Source organism: Saccostrea echinata, unplaced genomic scaffold (assembly GCF_033153115.1).
Source record: "Saccostrea echinata isolate AGI-Se365-2 ecotype Australia unplaced genomic scaffold, CSIRO_AGI_Sech_v1 ptg000044l, whole genome shotgun sequence".
Taxonomy (NCBI): Eukaryota; Metazoa; Mollusca; class Bivalvia; order Ostreida; family Ostreidae; genus Saccostrea; species Saccostrea echinata.
The window spans coordinates 4,309,186-4,335,960 of record NW_026889793.1 but is presented as its reverse complement, the minus strand read 5'-3'; the positions used below and the strand labels follow the sequence as shown (position 1 = coordinate 4,335,960).

The following is a 26,775-nucleotide window of genomic DNA, read 5'->3' as shown; positions in this document are numbered from 1 at the left end:
AAATCGTTCTAGGCATTCACGGCGGAAATGCCCAGGCTGATGGCATTTGAAGCAAAAACCAGACCATCGTTGTTGCTTGCGTGGCCTGTGAAAAGAATCCCTTGGCCTGCCTTGAGAGGCTTTTTTCTTGTAACTACGCTCCAACTTATCACTAGAACTTTGCCCTAACTTCGGCGAGTTCTGGTGACTACTGGTTTTAAAAGACGCCTTATGTGGAGCTCGAGGGGGAGACTTTGACTGGTCCACCTCTAAAAACGACTGCTAAAGGAGACAGAGCGCACTCCTGTATGCTAAGGGACAAGGGCTTGGCGGCTTAGCTAATATGTCTTAACACGCTGCACAGCTTCATCTAAATTTACAGGAGGACTGTCTATCAGTCTCCTACCGGCTCGTGCATCCTGACAGCCCATCGCGAACTGCAGGACTGCCTGCTCTTGTGGCACTTGTCCGGGGACTCTCGCCCCTAGACCACGTTGCGCGGTGTCCATGACACGATCACTCCACTGCTCTAAACTCTCCTCCGCCTGCTGAGTCATAGAGTGAAACTCAACCTGTGAGGCAACTTCCAGTGTGCCTTTCCCAAACCGCTGTTCAAACCGGGACATTATTTCGCCAAAAGTCATATACTCACCACGCCAGGAGAGAAGGTGAAAATATCTGAGTTTAGGTCCCTCTACCGAAATGCTACGAGCTAACAGACTGTCATCATCGTTCCATCTATAATATCTAGCCAAAGTCCTAAATTTAGCATAAAACAAACCCCACTCTAAGCTACCAGTGTACTTTAGACTCTTAGCTTTTGCTGGAATATTACGCCCAAACCTTAATGAGTCACTAGGAGATGACCCCTAGAGTAGAATTTTCCCTACCACATAGAGAAGCACCTAAAACATTTCTCTCTTTTGGCCCAAGCTCCACAACTGGACTCCCCAAACTGACAACTGGCAGAGCCTTAATTCCTGTCTGACCCCTAAGATACATCTGTCCCGAGGCAGAACATGAGTAACTCTGAGTCCCGGGGGATTTCCTACTTGTATGTGCATATGCCTCTTGAGGCATAGAGTAATCTGACATACACGGAAGAGGTAAACCTTCAATACTATACAGAGACCCCGCCCCGGGCACTGACCCCTTACTGTTGTGTAACTGTGTCTTAACCTTCTTAATGCCCAAGGCATGGTTAACCCCACTCCCCTGACAGACACTTTGACTGGAAGAAACTACCACTGGGTTACCGCCATACCCACTTGAAAAGGAATCCCCACACTGTCCCTTTTTATTACTCTGCTCAGATTGACCCCAAGTGAGAAAACTACACTGCTTCTGGTACATGTAACCTGAGTGTTGCTGGGTACACTAGTCGCATAAGTGGGAACACCTGACGCAGAATTCCCTGTGGGAATACACAAGGGGGTTGTATTGTGCCTGCTCACTAAAGTACTTTGGCAATCCTCCCTAGACCTTGATTCCAGGTAGTGCCTTCCCTCTGACTTCCCTACAAGTATCTGAGTCAATTGGGTCTGTACTTCCTTTATCCAGGTCAGGACCTGGTCATTGCTCGGTATAGCCCCAGAGCTCTGATGTTGTACACCCTAGTTGTCCGAATATCAGTGGTTGTATTTATTACAGGCCTATCATCACTCCCAAGGGTGAGCGAAATTATTAGAAACAATTGATTAGACATATTACAATATTACGCAGCTCTCACATCATGGCCTGCACCCATCTTGGCGAAACACGGGAAGAGAGAGAGAGAGATAAATGGGCACCTGAGCCCAATCTAAATTATAAAATAAAAACACCCCCAAATACACATTACCATGTTACAAGGAGTCCGTGTTCCCCCGGGGGGGGGGGGGGTTAAAAGGTTAATTTTTCGTCACTTTACATAGAAACTTTGTTACACTGAAAATTCAACGTTGGGGGGACTCCAAGATAAGAGGTGACATTTCCCTCAAGAATTATATTTGCTTTTTCACCTATCAAAGACCCTCATACATCAGAAATCGAACGGAAGACCTACTCGTCACTTCTGGTCGCAAGATACGACCAATTTTTTCCTCCAATGTTCTCAAAAACGCTTTGAGATTGAGTATTGAAACTTTCAGGGATGATAGATTGTGACTTGTAGATTTGAATTTTCTGTTTTTTTGTTTTTGTTTTTTTTTTTTTTTTTTTTTTTTTGCGCCGTGACGTCCGTTGTCCACCGAAAGTAGTTTAAAAATATGCCATTTTTTCTTTTTTTTTTTTTCTTTTTGAAATGTTCATAATAAAGGAAAATAGACAGTTTCGAGTCATATTATTTCCACCGGAAGTTATCTCTATCAAACCGGAAGTAGTCGAAAAAATGCTCATTTTGAGGGTTGATTCCTTCACACTCAGTGAGGAGTTAATTAAAGGTCATTTTAAGTACTTCCGGTCATACCGGAAGTGGATGAAAAGACCGGAAGTTGTTGAAATTGATAGATTTTGCTCTTTTATGTGTTGCTAAACATATTTTGAAGAATTGATATGAATATTTCTTTGACTTTAGAGTTGTTTTACTTTGTTTTATCAATCAAAATTTTCCAATCAAGATCTTATTAGAATTCTAACGGAAGACCTATTCGTTGCTCGCAACGAGATCTCATCTAGTTTTTCTTTCTGTCTGTAATAGTTGCTAATGACTGTTGAGTTTTTTTTTAAGGGTGAGTTGTGCACAGTACGGCGTTAGGGTAAATTTGGACACGCACGGTGATTCGACACTCCGTAAAGAACAAAAGTCATAAAGGGACACGATGATTCTCAAAAAAATGGTAAAGTAAACCGAAATCGTAAATGGCATTTTTTCAACAATCATTCGGACTACTACCATCACAAATTAAAATAGTAATAGTTACTTGTAATATAAAGGCCTTTTTACTTTAAAATGCATGCTAACATAAGAGATTATTGAAAGATGTATTTACCATTTATCAGGTCACCATCAAATGCACAATACTGAGAAATTGTAACTTTGTACGTAGCACATTCTGAACCATGCAACCGATGAAATCCCGGACACGGAACGGGTCCCAAAAGGGCACAAACATATAAAAAAACTTTTTATTTTAAATTATGAACAGATTTGGATTTTATCGTGTATGAATTTGTTTTTGTTCACATTTAAAAGAAATACAACAGCTGTTTATTTGTTACATGTACCTACGTAAATACTGTGTGAAATCATGTACTATGCTAACGTTGCATTTTTATTTCCGCACTTACTATTTCAAAAAAAATTGAATACTGTTCTCATTCAATAACCAACACGGATTTAATTATGGACAAAGATTTTTAGCTAATAATTTAATACGCAAAATATAAAAGTGGTAAATGCATGGGAAAAAATTTAATCAACGTTTACTGATTTTCCATGAAAAATAAACGAATTTTGCTGATCAGTTGGTGTTTGGCGTGGTTTTATGACTTATACCCTACCTCCCAAGGGCCACAAAGGGCGATTTCAATTTTAAATAGGAGTATATAGAAAACAAAACCTCTAGCTTAAGAAACTGCAATCACAGCATAGGAATATTTAATCGATCAATATGGAAGCATCCTCAGGTAGTTTCGATTTACCAGTAAGTTTGCTTAAATCAAAGCCATAAAGTTTAACAAAGAAATATTTATTTTACAAAAAATATCTGTTAATGAGAAATAGCAAGGCCAAAATGACTCAGGCCTAGGTGAGCATTTTGGCTCATGGGCCTCTAGGTAGTTCACTGGAGCCAAAGGCTCAAATCCCACTGTGGGACGTGGAGACCCGTCCTTCGGATGCGACTGTATAAACCGAGGTCCCGTGTCACAGTAGGTGCTGGCCCGAAAAAGATCCCTCACTGCTCAATGACCCAGAGTGCCGAGTATAGTTCTAAATTTGCTGCTCTCCAGCGGCAAGTGGTGGCGTCTCCATATGAGTGAAAAATTCTCAAGAGGGACGTTAAATAACAAACAAACAAAATCCGATCAAAATATGTCTGTTTTATGTCGTTGTCGTCTTTACCTTCTACCAAATATAACTAACCTTCGTAAACGGCATCACTGTATAAAGGAAACTTAAATTCTTCCAATGAAGGGTCACATCCTCTATAAGGAATGAGGAAAATGAAATGGCGTTAAAAAAAACTTCGCAAGAGCCACTAAGCTTTCAAAGATCAAATTTATGTGAAAGCTTCATTGCGTAGTGTACATATTCAAGTTTGTTAAAATTATGATCCCCGAGGATGGGACAGGGCAAAATTAGGCAATCAGATATTTACATGGGAAATTATGGGAGAACTTTATCTTAAAAAATCGGAAGAACAGCGAAACCATGATTTGACATATTAAAAAAAACAATTAACCTCAGATTGTGTAGATTTAAGTATGTTCAAATCATGATCCCGGGGAAAAGGGTGGAGCCAAATGAAGAAGTCAAAGTATTACATTAATATATATGGGCGAATATATTTGAAATTTTCTCATCAAGAACAGCAAAGCCGTGATAAGTCTTACTAATTTGGAATATTCTTAGCGTAGAATCAAAATTCTTTAAATAAACGCCGAGATATGATATGGACTTAACGGGAGATCAAACTTACGAAGGAAAAAATCTTTGAAAATCTCGAAAGCATCAAAGAAATGATTATAGTCTTATTACTCTGTAAGCATCCCAAGGTAGTGTAAATTCAAGTATGTTGGAAACATGAACCCCATGGATAGGATAGGCCCACATTAGGTAATCAAAGTTTTACATACGAAAATATAGAAAGAGAAAATCTTTTAAAACCTCAAGAATAACAAAGCCATGATTATTCATAATAATCACGAAGCATTCACAACAAGTGTAGATACTAGTTTCAAACAAACTGTTGGAATCCCAAAGGGAACTAATTGTGATCCTTTATTAGCTGACCTGTTTTTATATTCCAATGAAAAAAATTCTACATGAGAAGAGGAAAACACACTCTGTGGCCTTCAATTGAACATTCAGATATTTCGACTATTTTTTTTACAGTTAACAATACATGTAGTTATTTTCATTCATATGTCGACTCGATATATTCTAGTGAACTTGAAATAAAGGACACCACAGATTTATATTTGGGTGGTTTACTGATTATAAACGATAAGGGCAAACTATATTGTATGAGAAACGAGATGACTTCAGCTTTTCCATCGTCAACTTTCCTTATGTAGTAATATTCCACTGTCACCTGCTTATCATGTTTATGTCTCACAAATTATTCGCTACTCAAGAGCTTGCTCTGAGTGCAGTCAATTTTTAAAGCGAGGCATGCTACTCACTAAAAAGTTGGTGTTAAAGGATTTAAACAACCTCGTTTAAATTAAGTCAGCACTCCATAAACATACACACGTCCTATAAATAGCAGACAGTTTGAAAATATTTATATCAAATTCTAAAAAGATTTTTAAAAAATTAACCGTAATATATATAATCATACTAAGCATTAAATTGGCAGCAACTATCCACGTGCTGATCATGATTCCTTTACGAGGCCGAGTCTAATTATTTCTATCCTAGATATTTTGATAAATTTTCTTGTATGAATTTTTATTATTATATTAATTGTTTTAAGATAAAATAATCGAATGTTTACCATCCCGATTTCTTAGGGGGCCATCTCAAAAGTTGTAAAATTTTACTATTGGACCCTATGGGAATTTGATGGAAAAGCGTCAAAATTATCACATTTTCCCCATATTTTTTGTAGTTCTGCTCTAGGGATTTCTTTTTCATGAAAGTTATTGGTAAAAGTCACCAAATTGTGAAATTTCAAAAAAGTTGACCGTCTAGGTTGGTCTAGGAATTATTACAAACTTAAGTTTTTTGGGTTTTTTTCAATGCCCAATACCTTCTAAATATGCCATATTGCGATACACATGTGTATATATCGGCGCAGATGAATTATTTTGATTTAAATATATATATATATATATATATTTAGATTGCTGATATGTTTCTTTTAATGTTCTGTCAACAGTTTTAAGTAAAATGTGCATATACGTCTTGAATACTCAAGCGAGTCATGCTTCAGCGTCATGCATTGCTTACAAAACCGGATAACTGTGATGTCGTTATAGCCATTTCAGCGTTTATTCCTAATCATTGTCTTGAAAACACATTTTCAGACCCATAGACGTTATAAATACTGTTAATTTTGTTTTAAAGTCACAAAAACTAGGAAATGTGTAATGCCATACTTACGAAATTAATAAACTGCGCAAAGTCATGCGCACTCGAGTTAGACTCGGCCTCCTTAAATCATGCCGATGACTTCTACAGATGATGCATGGTGCGTTGATAGCGAAAGAAACATTTCGTTGTGTCATTTGCATCTGTAGCATTTTTTGTACTAATTTTAGTGGAAGTGTAATAATCCGAAAACAATTCGTAACCAATGGCATTTTTGCATCATTAAGTTCCAGTCTGTTGATCACTTATTGTGTAAAAAAAAAAAAAAAAAAAAAAAAAAAAAAAAAAAAAACACTTTTGGTTAAATTCGTAAATAAACATATGATAAATATATAAATTTAATGTTGTTAACTTTCGTTTTTTTTTAATTTATTTTTAATTTTTTTTTCTATCAGGTACATACCATACATATCCGCCGGATGTAAGGTGTTTACTGTACTCCTTACTGTTAAATGAGAAATATCAGTTAAATCTCAATGAACAATCACAGAGAATCATAAGGGACAAAATCAGAGACAGATATTTCACTGATATCACTGATGACGGCTGGGTAGATCTTCCTGCTGGAATCACAGAAACACATAATGGTGTGATAACCCTAAAATCAGACGATATCCGTCATGACGTCATGTACGCCTTTGTTACGGAGTGTTTGGTGGAGGATAGTGATCTGGAGTTTTTCCTGACCACGGCGTCACGTGACGTGATATCAGAATACTGCAGGTCCTGGAATTATAAGAGGAGTGATGGAGAGAGATGTCTGTATGTACCGCGCAGACCAGAGAAGATGTACGATCTCTTCATAGACAAACTACAGCTAGACATCATTTCACACTGTACCGTGCCTGACAGGGGAATTCATGGCAGTATCAGTAAACGTTGTAAGTATTTCTTTAGTTTTCTTCTTTTTTTTTCATTTCTCCAAATGTGTATGACAGCTCTTTGTCTAGTATGTTCATTCTGTTTGTTTGTTTGTCTGTCTGTTGTCAACTTTAACCTAGCCCATAACTATTGCGCTGTCAAGGGTAAGGCTTTAATATTTGACATGAGTGTTCATTCTGACAAAACCTTTCCATTGGTACAGAAATTTTTGATCATGTGACCTCAACTGTGACCTATGACCTACATCTGAAAAACTTTAACATAGGCCATAACTATTGCACTGTAGGCTACGTCCCACTCCAGAATTGTGTTACCATCGGGGGTAGAGTGTTTCACAAACACATCTTGTTACTATGGATTTCAGATTGTTATATTTTATTTTTTCTCAATATATACTTGCAAATGTTTGATATTAAATGGAAATATTATTTTTATATTCAAATTCTTATATCCAATGGCAAATTTTACGGCATTGGTATAGACTTTATAAGATTTAAAGTTTCGAAATCTCAAAAAAATGTTCTAGTGTAAAGTTTCATCGTAAATCAAAGTATCAAATTATTTGTTATATTTAACTATGGCTCCTTCCCACAGAAACTGGAATCGGCACATTTGTGATCGGCTTCGGACGATCACAGTTGAGGCCTCTGTTAATGTAAATATTTGCGTACACATAACGCACTGTACTACTTTGTTGACTGTACAGTGACAGCTTCATGTAAAGTTTCATAACAGGTTTTAAGAATTAAGGGGCATTTTTTTTGATGAATTTACATTGAGATGCAAAACTTTATCAGTTTCATGTTGCATAAAAAATACATTTTTCTTTATATGCTTGAGAATTTCATTCGGAACTACACTTCCCAAATGTTTATTCGTTCATTGGTGTTGCGCAAATCAACAAAAATATTCACGTTGCATCAAATTCAGAAAGTGCGACATATTCTGTTCTGTCAAGTCATAGCAAAGTAGACTTTAAGCATATTTACACATGCAAAGAAGTTTCATATCTCGTCGATTTTAGTTTAGGTGAATTTATTTTGAATTATATCGTTATGATCATACACAAATGACAATGCGCTTGACACCAGGGTTTGGGTCAATTACTTTGAAATAATTAAATACTTTCAAATACATTGAAAATTTTGTCAAATACTTGCAATTAAAGTTACATTGATTTTTACAAATGTAATTAATTACTCTCAATTACTTTGAAGAATGTAATTAAATACATTTCAATTACTTTTGTTTCACTTTCAAAAATCTTGAACAAATAGGGGATTATTAAAAATGAATAATGCCAGGTGCCTGTCATGTTTGTGTGTTTGATCAACAAAAGGCCTTGTCCTACATGTACATTTATCAATTAATTGACTGCCTTTATGAAATTTTTCAAGAGTTTATGAATCAACCATAAAATACCCTCAAATTATTTCAGCTACAGGTAGGCAAACACCTTAAACACCTTAAATTGCAAATGTTGACAAATAATGCTTGTTTTATGTAATAACTATTTCAGGTACTAAATGCATACATGTATATAAGGATCTCTTTAAATGTTAAAATAGTGATCAATATTTATCTCTTTTCTGAATAAATATAAATAGGAGAGCATTCTTCATAATATCTAATAAACCACCACTAATGGTCATATGTTTGAATTTAAACAAGGCATGGTGTAAAATTATATGAAATTTTGGAGAGTTGTTTTGATAGCAATTTACAGCTCGAGTTGAAGGGCAACAAGGCAGGTGTTAATGACACATTAAATTATTTTCTATTCTTTTTTAATAATCAAGCAACAAAAATTTGAAATGTTTCATGCCTATACCAATGAGAGGTAGAACAAAATTTTTGACAAACATTAAATTAGTATTAATTCTTTATGTGCATTATAATTATAAAACAAACCAATATTTTTATAAACAAGCCAATATATCAAATTCATTTACTGAGATATAAAAAAAAAATAAGATTTTGAAAAATAGAAGGGCCTCTTTGAATAAATTAAAATAACTGTAAAATGTGACTGTGTTGAAAATATTTTCCTATTAAATACACATAATGTGTATTATGTAAAGTAATTGAAATGTAATCGAAAAGTAATTAATTGAAATTACAGTTATTCTTTTTTCATTGTAATTAATTATATTCAATTACGAGTAATTGAAAAAAATGGTCAATTTCAAATTACTTTCAATTACTTTGAAAAATGTAATTGATTACACTCGATCAATTACAATTACTTTTATCAACTACCCCATCCCTGCTTGACACATCACCTAACATGCAATAATGATGGCAAAACTAGAAAGTCTGCTATTGCAAGCAATAGCGTATGTCGCCCCGAACTTTTTTATGATAGTTGTGCAAGTTCATTTCATTTCTTAAAATAAGGTAGCAATGCTCAATAAATGTATAACCTGTATAATTATACTGTAAAAAGAAAGAAATATCGTTTACTTATAATTTACTTATAATTTCATAAAGTATTATCTGATTTTAAAATACATTGCATCATGTCATGAAATTGACATCAAAAATCAAATGGAAATTTAAATTTCTGTTTCTAAATAGACATTTCATTTTTTCATCACTAAAGCAATACCTATTAGCTAAGCTTGGACAACCATCAACTCGTATCAGTCCTTTCAGTACTTTGATTAAATGAAATTTCTGATAGCATACAATGGTCACGTGACCGCAACTTTTTCCTTACCTGGCGTCAGCGACAAACTTTGCAAAAATAAAATATCCCGTGCACAACAAGGGTTGGTGATTTTTATTTCTGTAAAGTTTCATGATGATTTTGAAAGCCATGTACGAGAACGCTCGAGTAGAAAACTAAGGTGAACCAAAATACGACTTCGTTCCGATGGCTGAAGCGATGGACCTGCTCCAAATTTTTTTTTAGGAAAACAATTTGATCCAGTAGAAGGAATAAACCTCTAAAGTTTTGAAAAGATTGCTTGCGTAGTTACTGAGAAAAATAAAAATTAAAGAATTTTCACTTTTCGTCCGTTTCCATGGCAACGGTAGGAATTTAGAAAAAAAAATGAATGTTGACTGCACACTTAGAGTATCTAATTATAATTTTTGTAAAGTTTCATCAAGATTGTCCAAGCCACCTCTGAGAACATATGTGAGCATAATACCTTTTTTCTGTTTTGTTTCTATGGTAACTGTGTGCGGCCAATTCCAGTTTTTTTTTTTTTTTTTTAATAGAAATCACTTTGACACAATGCAAGGAATCATCCATTTAAGTTTCAAACTGATTGCTTGAGTAGTTAGTGAGAAAATCGAAGTTAAAGAATTTTCACTTTTCCTCTGTTTCCTTGGCAACAACTGACAATTTGAAAATTTTAAATGCAAATCGCACAACTACAATTACTGGTCATCATTTCTGTAAAGTTTCATGATGAATGTTCAAGGGACCAGAGAGAACACTCCCGGACAAAATTCGTCACTTTTCGCACGTTTCCATGGCAACGGTAGCCATTTTGAAACTGAAAGTCTCCACTGCACAAGTAAAACTAGTGATCGTCTTTTGTGGAAAGTTTCAGGAAGATTTTCCCAGCCATCTGCGAGAAAATTCCCGGACAAGGTTTTTAGGCGTACAATAGCAATATGTCGCCCGACTTCGTTCGGGGGACATAATAATAAATCCAAAGATACTAAATTTTATTTTGTATATATATCTAGTGTTAATAATAGTCTAGCTTTAATAATGGATAAAGTTTCCTTAAATTCGTTTTCCATGCGTGCCAAAAAAAGAGAAAAGTTTCACTGGTTACCAAGGTTATATCTTCACAGAAACCTTTTAATAGGATTGTTCTTTACACATTATACTCATTTGGAAAATAATGCGAAACTTTTTGTTCATGATCAACCATTATTCAGAGGTGTTTTTTTTTCTTTTCGAGCTATACAGAATAGAAATATTTAGGGAACATTCCTTCAAGTCCTTAATGGTCTGTTTTGCACAAATTGAAAGTCTGCATATTGTTAAGACCATAAATCTGAACATCTTTTGTTTAATACTGAATTCATTATAAGAATACTTCCCATTTTCGGGTTATAAAGCGTCAAAGATTTAGCATTCTTGCTCCTTTTGGCCCTTTATTACCAGTACATAATATCAAAAAATAATCATCAAAATTCTATTCTTTATAGTTGCAAATCGTTAATATGAACATTTTTTGCTTCAGAAATGCATTACAAAATATAGATCGTTCAAGACTTAAAGATGAAGGAATTTGGCCCCTCTGAGCCCCTAATTTGCTTGGTCAGCCACTTTTTCTTTGTAAGAAATTGACATCTTTTTGTTCAACAATTATTCAGAAGCTTTTTTTTCGTTTTGGAGATATGCAGAATAGAAATATTTAGGAACCAGCCCTTCAAGTCCATAATGGGGCCCTTTTGCGAAAATTGAAAGGTTGTATTTTGTTTAAAATATTCTGACAATCTTTTGTTCAATATTGCTTATCACAATATTTCCCCCTTTTTTATATATAGAGTGTCAAAGATTTAGCATTCTGCCCCCCCCCCCTTATAACCCCTAATTACGTAATACATGATCAGAATTTTAGAATATATTGTTTCAGATTGCTTCAGTAATTTATTACAAAATATTAATGTTAAAGAGTTATAGATGAAGTCTGTTGGCCCTTCTAAGCCCCTAATTTGAGGGGTCAGCCCCTTTTTCTTCATATCAAATGAAAATTTCTTTAATTCTGAAGTTTTATTCAGAAATTTCTTTTCGTTTCCGAGCTATATAGAATAGAAAAAATTAGGGACCAGCCCTCTAAGTCCTTAATGTGGCCGTTGTGCAAAAATTGAAAGTTGAATATTGTTTAAAATATTATTCGAAATATCTTTTGTTCAATATTGCTTAATTTACCCTTTTGGGGATATGAAGTGTCAAACATTTGGCATCCTGTCCCCTTATGGCCCCTAATTACATATACCTTACATATGATCAAATTTTTAGAATATATTGTTGCAGATTGTAAATACAAACATTTTTGTTTCAGTAAGTTATAACAAAATATTGATTGTTAAAGAGTTATAGATAATAGACTTTTGCCCCTCTAAGCCCCTAATTTGAGGAGGCAGGCCATCTTTCTTCATATCAAATGAAGTATCTTAAGTTCTTGAAAAAAAATTCTACTGTATCTTTTAACAAAATGTCTACAGATAAGAAGATACAGAAAATTCGTTAAATTTTGCACGATATTGTGAGCCTATTTTGATTCTGAGCCCAGGTGAGCTAAGGCGCAAAAAGACGCAAAATTGCACATCTACAATCATTCTTCTACCCACTCTGAAAATCCTAACTCAATATCTTAAGTCGTTTAGGAGGAGTTTCTACGACAATCCGACCCTCTGAAATCAGAAAATCGTACATATCTCACAACCGGAAGTGATTTCATCAGAAAACAAAATAACCAATCAAGATCAATTGAATGTCTTTTACATCTGAAAGTTTAATGTAAATCGGCCCAGGCTTTTTGAGATATTGCGTGCACAAAATCGGTTGGCAGAAAAATGATTATAATATGGAAAACAAAACCAAACGTAAACAATAAGGTCTTTCATTGGAAACGGAAGACCTTAAGGAGGCTGGGGGGTCAACAAATTAACCATCAGATATAACTTAATTTTTTAGATATGATATCTTAAGCTGTCAACTACCATTTAGAAAACAAAAATTTCATACATTTTAGTTTTAAAATTTGATCATTTTTGTATATCTTTATATAGAGCTCTTCTTCTAAAGGAGATCAATATAGTCTGAAAATGGCCACAACCACCCAGCCCTCTTAATCAAAAGGGGAAAAAACATACTTATTGAACAAATATAATTTCGAAGTCATTTGAAATTAAAAGAAATATAATTTTTGCAATAGTCTAAACCCTAAAAAATTGCTTTGATAAAATTATAAAACTATAATATCCAATTGCTGATATAAATTTACTTTGTATTCCATGTACTTCTACCTTATTGAAGATATTAAAATAGGAGACATACACAATCCCTTCCTCTCCTTTCATTGTAAACCCGATATTGATATATGCTAAAAATATCCTTTGTCTTAAAAATTCTTCCAAACGTTTCATTCTTTTATTTATTGGTTAGCAAGGCATTTATAACACGATTGATGTAAACAACCAGGTTCATTGTATGAATATATTTAAATCTGTGCTACTTGGAAAACACTCCTTTAAACTCATTAGTACCCTTTGAATACTACAGAAAAATTATTTCGAACAAGGTTGCACTATTAAAAACAACAATTGAACAGAACACAAAAAGAAAGGTCAAATGAGTAAAAGGTAAAGATAATGATACGATAATAAATAATAACATAGCCAGAAGAATCTTTTCTCGTTGTTCAAATAAGATATTTTAAAAATGGATGCAATACTGACCGTTTTGATAAAAAGGACTGTTTTTGAATAGCTTAAATTATCAAATTTATCAAAATACGTGATCTTGAAAAAAATGTAATCATTGATAGTTATTTTCAGTGGGAGTCCCAGAAGAAATACTTGTATGGGAGCAGGTGGCCAGAGAGCGGTATGTCGAACACGCTAAGAGAGGAACAAAGACTGAACATCACGCCCGGGGGATGATTGTAGGATGTGCCGGGGCAGGAAAGACCACGCTACTTAACCGTCTTCTCGGTTATAGTGAAAGAAAGATTAAGGAAGTAAAATCTACTGAAGGATTGGAGGTGCATGAGGAAATATTTGATGTAGATGATAAAACAAAATCATTAAAAGGTAGGATGTTAGTAATTTAAATGTAATCTGCTTTAGAACTTTGGCAAATATGAAATAATATGACCCTTTTCTTTCTTCCCATTTAAATGTAAACATGAGGGGAAGAAATTGAAAAAAGTGAGATCCGACAGGAAATATTGACAGGAAATATTTTTAAATAAGATGTGTTTGGGAAACACTGATGCCCCCGCATGACAGATCATGGCTAAGGTTAAAGTTTTTCAAATGCAAGTCAAAATCAAAGGTCAAGATTCAGAATGCCTTAGCACTATCCGTTCAGAAGTCATGGCCAAGGTAAAAGTTTGGTAAAATTTTGCAAAAGTGGGTCAAACTTTATGGTCAAGAGATAAAATATTTTGGTACTAAAAAAAAAATTTTGTCGCAAGGAATACCCGTTTGAAATATGAAAGCCATAGCTCCAACTATTCAAAAGCCATGTACAAGGTTTTAAAGTTTATGCGGATAAATAGACAGACAGACGGACCGACAGAGCAAATACTATATGCCCCCGAATCTTCGATTACGGGGGCTTAAAAATTAAAGACACTCATTGATCGGTCATTGTGGTAAACAGTCTTTTTTTTCAATTTTAAGATTATGCCAAGAGGAAAAACAACTGTAATGTTTATGTTGAAAAGGAAAAGTTAATTTTCACTTCTAAAAAGCATTGATTTCCAAAAATTGGTAAAAAAAAAAAAAAAAAAAAAAAAAAGGAGGGGGTCCTCTATAAAATTTAAAACTGTACTGTAAAAATTCAATGAAAATCGCTTTTGCATCAATTAAAAACAATTTTAAACGCATTGTAAACGACTATTAACAATTTCGTGAAGTCACTTAAATTGATTAGTATAATCGCTTTATATATGAGTAAAATATTTAAGTAATTTCTAATGTTGATGTTGATAAAATACATATTTTTCGTCTATTTGTTGCCTTATTCATTCGTTGTGTAAAAGCTAAGTGACGTCATCCTTTGTTTCACACAGAAATAGATATAATGTACTCCTGAAAATAATATTTGACTATAGCTAGTACATTCTTTGAAATATGAGATAGAAACAAAAGAATGACGTCACAAAAATGTTTTAATTTCACAGAATCTTTAGTACATATTGTCATTGTGCACCACTTTTAAAATATATTTCATTTTTTGATCGGACACATATTTAGAGTTTCCCACAGCAAAACAAAGACACTGACGTTCTTTCTTTAATATTGAGGGATACCCATCTCTTATCCACAACTCCTCTTATACCACTTAATAAAATAAAATTATACTTTCAAAGAATCTTTGTTACAAAGTGTCATTGTGCATCTCCTATTTTACTTTTCGATCGGACACATATTTCGGGTCTCCCATAGCAAAACATGGACTTTGCCATTTTATACATATGGGAGCCGGGGGTATAATTTTGTTAGCTCATTGCTCTTAGTATCTCTAGTTTAGTTAGCTGGCTGACTAAAATGATTACTTTGTCGGATACTTATTTATTAAAATCAAGGTAACCAAAAATTCTGTTGATGCTGGTAATATTAAAGGTAGTAGAGATAATATTGATTTTGATTTTCGGCACTGTAATTAAAAATCCGGTTGATCTATACTTCTAGTTTTTATGAACAAAATACATAAAGCTTGGAATGGATTTTTGGTTTAAATGTTGGTACTGCTGGTGATTTATTTCTAATTTTAGTTGTAGTGTGCTTTCGAACAATGCTGATTGATTCCCAACTAATGATATTGCAAGTAATTTTAATGCTGTTTATTGAGTAAGATAACAATGATTAAAATAGATAATACTTGACAACAATTTATACCATATACTATACAATATATATATATCTGCAGTTCATTAGGTAAGATAACAATGATTGAAATAACAGATAATACTTGACAACAATTTATACCATATACTATACAATATATCTGCAGTTCATTAGGTAAGATAACAATGATTGAAATAACAGATAATACTTGACAACAATTTATTGAATGCCTGAATACGTTTACAGTGAAAACAAGATATATGGATCACAGAAATAAAGAAGCAAATGCAACAAATGTTGAATCAAAGACTCTGACATTCTTTGACTTTGGAGGACAGTCTGCCTACTACGCCTGTCACCAGATTTACCTGACCAGGAGAGCTTTCTATGTTGTGGTGGTGGACGCCTCTAAACGTCTTGACCAGAAGGTGGATAAAAGTGTATGTGATCAAGATGGAAGCGTTTTCTCTGAATGGACATATGGAGGTATAAATTTTGCAGATCTTTTTTTTTTTACATTTGTTTTATACCTATTTATAAATGTATGTATGTCTTGCATCAAATTCTTAAAATGTCTTCATAATAAGTATTTAAAACGTTAATCCTTTCTACAACAGATCCAGAAAGATGCATGTGCATTTAGGAGGCAAAAGCATTTCAATTTGTTGTCACGTCTCTTTTTCTCTTCTACTTGCGCGTTGTGTTTCTTAAACAGCAAAGATTCAGTTTTTGAAATGCAGTACTTTTGTAGTAGTTTTATTTTCAATGGTTGATTTTAAAGTGTTTTTAATCTGTTAACGTTAATAAGAATGTAAACTTTAACTTCTCACATATGCCTGGGTAGAGAAACCCAAGTTCGTATCATTCCTTAAATTTTCTTATTGACAGCTCTTTCTAAATTGACATCTACATGTATTTTTAATTCTACTACAGTTAGTGCCCAATATCAAAGATATACCGCGGACATTGTTCTTCAATAAATCACGAACGTCATTTAACAATCATCATATCAGAAACACACATCAGACCTGTACAGTTGAAAAGAATAAGATATTTCACTGTAGAATCTGATACTTATTGAGATCATATCGATGTTTCGTCTTCCGCTGTCTAAGTACTGTGTGTTGCCGAAACAACTGACAAATGTCGTTTTTTTATAGCTACATGGTCCTGTTCCACGGACCTCCCCAAAACATTTACAATCCGTAAATTTACTAGAAATAAAGCAACAGAATAGACAACTTATTTTGTTATTTTACATTCATAAAAATTTATAAATATATGTTGCAAACAAATTTATAAATAATTAAGGGATATTTTTAACCCAACGAAAGTTCAAATCGTAAGCATTCTATTGCGATCGATACACAAGTAAACAAACAAATTGACCCTCTGGTGTTAAATGGAACAGCTTAATCGAGACATGGTGACCAAGTTCGTTTCTTTACAGAGGAAACGATCAGCCGTATTTAAGAGGTGTTAGTATGCTGAAACGCAAAAGAAACGCAACAAGCAGTAATATACAAATACTTGAATTTTTTATCTAATGATATTCAAAAATGAATACACTGTGGTAAAACTTACGATGGCCGACAGCGGCCGCCACTTTTGATTCTGAATATTGTCATTTTGTACAGCTTTTTTGTCAATTTTCGTTGACAAATTACAACTAAACTGGTAATGCTATATGTCCATATACAGTTTTTACACTGACAATTTACACTGGAGAGAATCATTAAAATTCTTTCTTGTGATGTGAAATGAAGATACATAAAACAGGTTACTTGAAGGTGATAAGCTTAAGGTTCTAGCTGAACAGCAAGGTCGGGGTGATTACAGATTAGTATTGTCTTCTAGATATGCTTTCTCGACAGATTGTAGTAGTTAATTCATAAAATTCCATGTTGGTGTACCTGCTGGTCACATCATAGGTAACCAGGATGAAATTTTCCAGGTCTATCAGAAATTTGATTTTGTTCATAATCGGACGTGTCTTTGATGTATGAATTTTTTTTTAAACAATGCGCACGAGGAAATGATCACTTTAGTTACATGTACCTATATTTTCATTCCCGTGCCACATTGAAAAATAATTGGCCGACCAGGTGGAAGTCTTGAGAGGTTGCGTTGGTCTTTAAAAGTGTTTCAAGCATTAGTTATTAATTTATGTGTTTAGAGAGCAAATACAGACTCCCACATTTAAGGTTGTCATTTTATTCTTGCTTAAAAACGGGTATATTTCCGTATCTAAAGTTTTGTTTTTGATACATTCCATAAACTTTTGATTGGATGCTCACATGTAGAGCTACTAAATCCTGTTTTTCTACCTCTGCATAATAGGTGGAATCGAGTTGTCTCATACACTTTGAGGATCGAGATATATCCATTATATTCATGTATATCCATTACAACAAACGCACTATTTTTATTCGCCTTTTTAATTACAATCCCAAGAATATCTTTTTAATGATACAACAAGGTGACAGAATGACGATTTACGTCTAATCTAGGATTAACTGGGTTACGATATCTCAGACTAATTGAGGGTGAAAATCATTAAAATGCTCCATATCTCTTTCAAGCCACCTGTTTTATGTATCTTAATTTCATATCACACGAAAGAATTTTAATGTTTTTCGCTGGTGTAAATTGTCAGTGTAAAAAGTGTACATGTACATATAGCATTACCAGTTTAGTTGTAATATGTCAACGAAAATTGACAAAAACGCTGTACAAAATGACAATATTCTTAATCAGAAAGTGGCGGCCGCTATCGGCCATCGTAAAAACTCGATTTAAAAACATCAGAGATTTGATAAAAATGTGAAATGATTATCATTAAATTTTAGAAAGTAGCACATGACTGTTAAAACACCCCCACCCACCCCGGCCATTCAATTACAGCATGCACAACAGTTGCAGCTTGATTTCTAAGATACAATAGGTTCATCAATCTCGAGATCTGAGCGAAAGAAATATTCTTTGCTATTTTTGAATGCCCGTTTTTCAGATGATGAAGTCGAATTTTCTCTAGCCAAGCGCAGTGTGGTAACCCAAGGACTGTCATTCATGCTAATGATATGTAAGAGCCTGTTGAGGCGCGATGTGGGTCATATTTGCATCTGCAACTCTCCATCACCTTTATTTTGAGAATTTCCAGCTAGAACAATGGAAATGCGTACTTAAGTCATTTTCAGGAAGCCTTGGCATCGCTTACGGAAAAGAAAGGGGAATTTATTTTTCGGAGCATTGCTGCATTACTTATAATAAACAGATCTATACAAATCCTTAACACCCGATATTATTGCCAAATGTTTTGTTAAACATGCAATTTAATTTTGATTTCTGTTAAGCTGACTCAAACTTTACTTCTGGTAATGGTATGAAAATCATTTAACAGTTAAATTACCGATATTTACGAAGTTGAAGATGTCCTTACTTTTTAGATACAAAATTATATCTTATATGTAATATTTTCCCCTAAAATATGATGTTGCGTTTCTTTTGCGTTTCAGTATAGAATATTTTTGTGAATGATGCAGGATAACCTCCGAGGTCGAGAAAATCGAGAAACATTTCTCGACTTCAGAGGTTATCCTGCATCGTTCACGATCCGTCCGTCCGTCAGACCCGATTTTGTCATCGCAACTCATCTGAAACCGCTCAACAGAGTTTTGTAAAACTTTATAGTTAGTAAGGTCATGATGTGTAAAATGTTGCATATTTGAAGGAAATTCGATTCATTTTTTTTTTCGGAGACTTATCGCACTTTAAACTTAGAAGTTTACACTGAGTTTTTCTAAGGAAAAGTAAAAAACTTTGACTGTGAAAACATATACCTACATAAATGATTTGTGTGTGTGTGTGTAGAAACGGACTAAAGCACACCTTGGCATATACTCTTCAATTGAAAGCGTGCAAAAACAGCATTTTGCAAACTTGCCCTTAAATAACTAACCATTTTGTGCAACAGGTAGCCGAAGAAAATACATTGGCGTCTACTTACAAGCGTTTTAATTGCTATATCAATATAAGTGGGTTAATCACCGACACAAGCACACCCTTGCACGTGCAAAAATGTTTACAAAATCTTTCATGTACAATTATACCACATCACAAAATGAAAAACCTGTTTCAAATTTTCAGTTTTCATGTAAATAAACATTTATTTTTCAACTTTTTGGAATTTAAAAACCTTGAAGATTGAAAAAACATAAAGTTTAACCTCTTTCTTCAAGTTGATCATTTCTCTCGATTTTCACGTCCTGTATACTGGTCTCATTGAAATCTCGTGATGAAAGCTGTTCGAACCTTTACGGAATTTTAATTTTTCAGGATGTGAATCTCCGAAATGTTCCGATTTATACTAATAAGGTTAGGAGGTGTGGTACATATGCAACAAAATTAAGAATGCCTATACATATTCTCTATGAATTATAACATCGTTATCTGAAAAAGTAGAGTGTATACATTCCTAAATTCCTCAGTATAAAATATGTGACGTCATTCCTTGATGTGTTTTGCTGCACCAGATGTACCATGAGATACATTGTCAATATTAAGCTCAACTTGTCAGCAGGATTTTTTTTATTGTAGCTTATACATTCTGCCCTCTTTTTAACTCACCTGAGTTGAAGGTTAAAGTGAGCTTTTTTGATCATATTAGGATGTCACCGGCGTCCGTCTGTCGTCTGTAAACTTTTCACATTCTCAAGAACCACTGGGCCAATTTCAACCAATTTTGCCACAAAGCATTCTTGGGTAAAGAAGATTTAAGGTTGTTTACAGGAGGTGCCACGCCCTTTTTCAAGGGAAGATTATTAAGAATTCGTGAAAATATGGTGGAATTTTACGTGAAAGCATGATTCCATACTTTAGATTCAAGTTTGTTCATATCATAACCCCCCCCCCTCCCCGGGAATGGGTACAAGTGATTTCGGCTCCTGGTGAATTGGACACGTAACGAATAAGTGAATTCGGCACCAGCAGGGGTGTAGGTTGACTTAAAATTCTAGTGAGGCAAAACCATAGTGGCAGGGGGTATGGGGCCGCCTTATTTTTGACCAGGGAAGACATAAAATTGTTTTTCACGTAGATAATTTTAGCAAATGTCCTTTTTGAAATACTCAGTATATAATCACAGCCCATAATTGACAATTTATTTACAGACACCATACGGTACCAACAAAATTGTCTCACTCAAACAAATAACTCTCTTTACTATAGTCTGGGAATGTATTTGCATTAAAAAAATCTTTTCAACTTTGGGACGTTTATAAACATTAATATAAATCCTTAGACAAGAATTTCAAGTTCTATATTGTTGAAAGTTTAGATCTATACAGAAATTTAAACTAAATGCCAAATTCGTGCCATACTCAAGATCATAACATATTTTACTTCATAAAATTAAAATATGCTTATTAATTTTTCTTAATTACCACCGCAGCCATTAGTTGGCGTAAAAGAGTTTTATTTTATTACAATGTTCAACATTCAGTAATAAAATATTGATGGTCATTTAACACGTGTGTTGCATCATATTAACAGCCTGAATTACACGACCTCCTGTAGATTCCTAACAAGCCTGCTGCTTTGAAAGGAATTTTTATTGTACTGGAGTCTTTATACCAATTTCTTTTCATATAGACGTATCAAGTAAAAATATAGAGAATAATGCTGTACAAACAAATCATTTAAAAACAATAAATAAATAAATATACAAATAAAAATCAATGTTACCTTTTTCATCTCCGTAACAGTCATTTCCGTAACATGTACACAAATTTATTTTGTACGTTTATAACATCTCATACAAACATAACAAAATTTAACTTAAAGACAAAAACGTATTTTCGGTATTGCGACTAAGAATGTTTTAACCATGTAAAGCTTTTAGATCTGAAACAAAAACGCTCGGAGAATATCACGAAAACGGAAGTTTATTCGGAGTTATGTGTATTTATATGCCGTAATTAGATCCTCACTTGAAAAATTTAACATTTTTTTCTTTATACTGAATTAAATGCAGTTGACATTAAAGATCTTACTTTTTTTCAGATATGGACTACAAATTTACTACTCTATACATATTAACACTGATTTACCTTACGTTGTCATTCCGTACTCGAAATTTGAAAATAATTAAGATTAATTTAAATATCTGTACTATTTATTTTAGTGAATTATCTTTAAGCAGCTTTCTTTTCATGAACAATACAAAATAGCACTAAAAATTCTAGATAAAAAATCTTAATTGAAATACTAGTACTAAGGGAGAAAGGGGTAAGGTTTTGCCGTACGACATTGATAATTAAACCAATAACATGCGCATTGTTAGTTCAAACTTGCTCATAATAGGGTAAAATGTTTCTTTAATACGGTCCTTCTCCAAATATATTCATAGAGCATGTAGAAAGGGGGACCTGCTCTCTATCGGCTTTTTTCAAGAAGAGTCTATTGCTGTAAATTTTAATTGATTTTTTTTTTTCAGTTTTTGATGTACATTATGGTCAAACACTCCAAATGTCCAAATAATATACATGTATTGAAAATTAGAACGGAAGTGGAATTGGTCACAATTAACCCCCCTTTTCTTCTAATTCGGAAAAGATTACATATGTCTGTTAATAATTGTAATGCTCTTTCCTTTTAAAAATGTATCATATATACTTTATATGTTACTTACTAGATAGAATATTAGACAGCCGTTTTAGTGTTCGAATCTACAGGGTTTTTTTTCCCGGACGGGACTAAAGGTTTTTTTATTGAAGCGTTCTTAAAAATATTATCACGATGCATTGACTGTAATCTGTTTTAATGTTTTAAACTGACCAGGTAATCAACGTGTACTTGTTTTCACTGCACTGAGAGATCATATATATGACGTCAAGGACATATTAGACTGCAGCGTAAAGAAGGGGAGGGGTGGATCAATCGATTTCACCATTTTTAAATATTTACATCATCGTTTAAAATTCTTAAAGATTTTACAACAAGTTGAACAAAAATTATACAAATACAGGTGATTATAGTAATGTTTAACACCAACATTAACGGTGACTATGGCGTAGTTAATTGAGTTATGTGACATGTGTCCTGTCTCCCCTTAAACTGTAAAGGGTTTGTTTTGGAAAGTAGTTCAAAGGTCAAGGTCAAGTAGATTGTAATGCTGGTATTTTTCATGATGTCTTATGGCAAACAATGCACATGCTATATAACAAAGGCTTTAATTCTTAAATGTCAAAATGTGCTGTATACCCGAACTATGAATTTTTTTGTAAAGGAGGTCAAAGGTCAAGGGTCACGAGATCCGTAACCAAGGTTATTTACAAAAGTCATAGTGACAGGCAGTATATGTGCAAAATATCAAATCCATTCCTTTTACAATTCTCGAGAAATAGGCTGTGACAGACAGACAGCAAGACAGACAGACAGACGCCGGATAAAGTAATCCCTAAGTGCCGCTCTGCTCTGCAGATCTTCTTCTCAAGAACAACTTAGCCACCATTGGTCATATTTATACAGAAGCAACTTTTGGTTTTGTAGAATCAAGTTTGTTCAAATTATGAACCCCTAGGGGTTAGGAGGGGCATAACAGAAGGTCAAAGTTTCACTTAACGACGACGGACCTAATCATTTCTGCAATAATTTTTTTTAATTCAAATTTTAAAATGAGGTAAAGTGAATTATGTTGAGTTAAAATCAATAAAAAAAAAAACATATGGTCATCGACGTAGATTTTTAATGGGGAGCGTTCCAAAAGTTAGCGATGGAAATCGATAATTACTATAAGAAGTAATGGAAAATCGCCAGTGTAGGGTATAAGAGTGATCATTCAAAAAATTCTGCAATAAAATTTTTATTCATATTAAAGGACAATGTAAACAAGACAATTTACTAGCAAATTATGCCAAAAAATAAATGGGTCATCGGCTTAGATTTCTCAAGAGGGCATGTCAAACTCAGGTAAAGAGCACATTTTGGGGAAATTTTTCACTGAAAATACCTTGGCCAGTAAATCATTATTTATAAAATCAACAAATGAATATAAATCGATATATTTATAATATTTTTGAATTAAGAGGAATTGTTTGAATATCTCTAAAAGAATTAAGAATGTATATTTTTTTATCTTTTGCAATACGTAATTAAGTCAAACTGATTCAATGCATATGCGCGGTTTTCTGCGCAGTGGCGCGAAATTTCGAATTAGGTCCGTCGTCCTTAAGAATATACAGGAATCATCTTGTGCTTCTTCTAACAGCAAAATCATCTTCTGCTCAAGAACAGCAAAGTCATGATTTGTCATATTATTACAGAAGCATCCTCAGGTAGTGTAGATTCAAATTTAGGGCGGGTAGGGTGGAGGCACAATGCACGATCAAAATTTTACATAAGAATACATAGGGAAAATGTTTAAATTCTTCTGCTCAAGATCAGCAAAGCCACGATTAGTAATATTGAAGCATCCTGTGGTAGAGTAAATTTACGTTTGCCCCCCCCCCCCCCCCCCGTAAACTTTTCGAGACTGAACTAATTTCTGCATTTTCCTAGCGATGTGGCCCATTCGCTTCTTGTTTTTATTTCTCTCAACTAGATTGGAACGCCCATCCCGACCTTAAATTACACCCTAGCGTGCGATTTGGTTTTGTATTTACGCAGGAACAAATCTTGTAATCACTAAATGTTATAGTATTAGTAATATAAGTGTTTTTCTTAAAGTTTTTTTAAATATATTTGAAGCATTTTGAGAAGGACTATTAGTATTTGTTTATTTTAGACTACTTCGTATTCTGGATAAAGTCTATACACACCTACTGTGGTTCTGACAATATCAACGATCCAAAGCCCATAGTTCTGATTGTAGCGACCCATTGGGAAGAAAGAAACAGGCAGTTTAAGGTGGGCATATTTCCTATAATGAAACTATCATTCAAAAGACAGCATCATATGGATTTTTTTTAATTTAAGTAAACTTTTTTTCTTTTAATTACATGTTGCAAAAGAATCATTAAGTGATCTTTAATGCAAAAGATAAAATTAATTTTTCTATAGCACTTATTAAATCTATGTTATAAAACAGGTATCTTTGAGATATTTGTATATTATTATTACAGGCATTTGAAGGCCACTTTTTTATACTATCATGTTAACAGAATCAATTTCCCTCCATATTTGTGATCGGAAGGTCTTGTGACCTAAGTCGATAAAAATAGGTAGCAACTGTTCCTTCGCCAAGCGCTAGGAACATTGAAGTGAAGTTGCAGGTCTTTAGGATGAGACGTTAAAAACCGAGACCCCGTGTAACGGTAGGCGTTGGCTCGATAAAGAACCCTCACTGCTCAATGGCCCTGAGTGTCGAGTAAAGGTCTAAATTTGAAGCCTTTAACCGGTTTATGGTGAAATCTCTATATGAGAAAAAAATTCTCGAATGGGACATAAAACAACACACAATCAATTAATAATCAATCCATGTTGATCACTAGTAAACATGAAGATCAATGTCACTAAGTGCATTTTTGCAAGGCTTTTTGATTGTAATAATTCAGAAGCTTTTTCAGGGGGAGAGGAATTGTTCTTAACAACGGATACTCATAATTAATTCCAAAAGATGTAAAAGAAAGCAGAAACAGTCAAAATAAAATAATCACTTAAAAACTAATAGAAAGAAAATGTTTTATCAATGCAGGATAAAAAGGAATTGATGGAGAGCATGCAACATCAATTTCCAAAGTCATCTAATTTATCACATTACATCAGAGACGATGAAGTTTATTGTACAAAGTTTGCTACACCTCTCCATGATTTGGAAAAACGTCTCTTCAACATAGCTTCCGATCAAAGATGGAACAAAAACATTCCAATAGTATGGTCTCATTTTGGAATAGAAATCAATCAGAAAAAAATCTCAGAGCGAATCATGAAAATCTCGGAAATAAATACGAAAGTTCCAGAGACTGCTAAAGGACAGAAAGGTTCCGATGGAGCTGAAATGGGAAAACATGACATGCTGCGTTATTATCATGATGCTGGAAAAGCTCTATATTTTCATGAAAATGGTTTGAAAGAAGAAGTAATTATTGACGTGCAATGGTTTATAGACGCTTTCAAGCATATCATCACTGACGAGCTACATTTCAAAGGTATTCCTGTAATTCAAGGGGACTGGGATGAATATTACAAAACAGGAAATCTGCGAGACCGACTTCTTGTAGAGATCTGGAAACACAAAGATGGGGAGTTGTATGACAACCTAAAGAAAGAAGAAAATATCTACCTTATTGGAGGCGAGTCTTTTGAACAAGACCAACGATATCTACAATATCACAAGGAATCACTTCTTAACTTTATGCAAAGACTTGGTTTACTGGCTGTTGGTGGAGAATCCCACTATGTCCCGTGCATGAATCGTAAAGAAATAGAAAAAGAACTTCTAAATCTCATCAAAGAATCTAAAAGTAAATCATCTGTCCTTGTTTATCAATTTGAATTTCTGCCATTTTTCTTGTTTTTCCGTCTTGTTGTTGCTTGTATGCAAGAAGATGGCTGGAATGTCCTACGAAATCAGGGTACATCTTGCCTCTACAAAAATGCTGCTTTGTTTTCATGTATGGAATACAACTTTGTTTTATCAGTTACAGAAGAATCTATACAACTTCAAGTATTTTGTCCGATACCAGGAAGTTTTTTGGAAACGGTAAAAACATACAGGATTCAAGGAAGAATAGAAGAGATGTTAAATGATTTAGCAGGAACATTTCATAGAAAAATACAGTTTGTCAGAGGCTTTAGATGTCGAATGAACAAGGAAGAAACGATTGCTATCGATATAAAGGAGCATTTCTTACCAGGAAAAAACATTCCCAAAAAAGACCTTAAAATGATGTGTCCTTTGCATTCGATTAATGATCGACATATTATTGATACCGCTGATTTAATTAGATATTGGAAATTGTAGAGAGAGAAAAAAGACATCAACCGATTGAAAATACTTTACAGAATTACAACAGTTACATAATTGTCAACTGTTTAATCGTTTGGAAATACACTTTGTATATTTAGTTGAAAATTTCAATTGTTTTCTCCATTTTCTCTAAGGTTTGAAAAACATTTCGAAAGCTTTTGTA

The 26,775-nt window shown here is 33.8% G+C and overlaps 1 protein-coding gene across 1 annotated transcript in view; it reads left to right on the top strand.

The window, feature by feature from the left end:
* The window catches only part of LOC133201472 (uncharacterized), a 59,136-nt gene extending 32,529 nt beyond the window's left edge, over window positions 1-26,607 (top strand). The window contains exons 4-8 of the mRNA XM_061337274.1: window positions 6,610-7,095; window positions 13,628-13,882; window positions 15,893-16,132; window positions 24,429-24,550; window positions 25,338-26,607. Of these exons, the coding sequence (XP_061193258.1) occupies window positions 6,610-7,095; window positions 13,628-13,882; window positions 15,893-16,132; window positions 24,429-24,550; window positions 25,338-26,606 (2,372 nt within the window). The 3' untranslated portion in view covers window position 26,607. The remainder of the gene's footprint in view (window positions 1-6,609; window positions 7,096-13,627; window positions 13,883-15,892; window positions 16,133-24,428; window positions 24,551-25,337) is intronic.
* The last annotated feature ends 168 nt before the right edge of the window (window positions 26,608-26,775 follow it).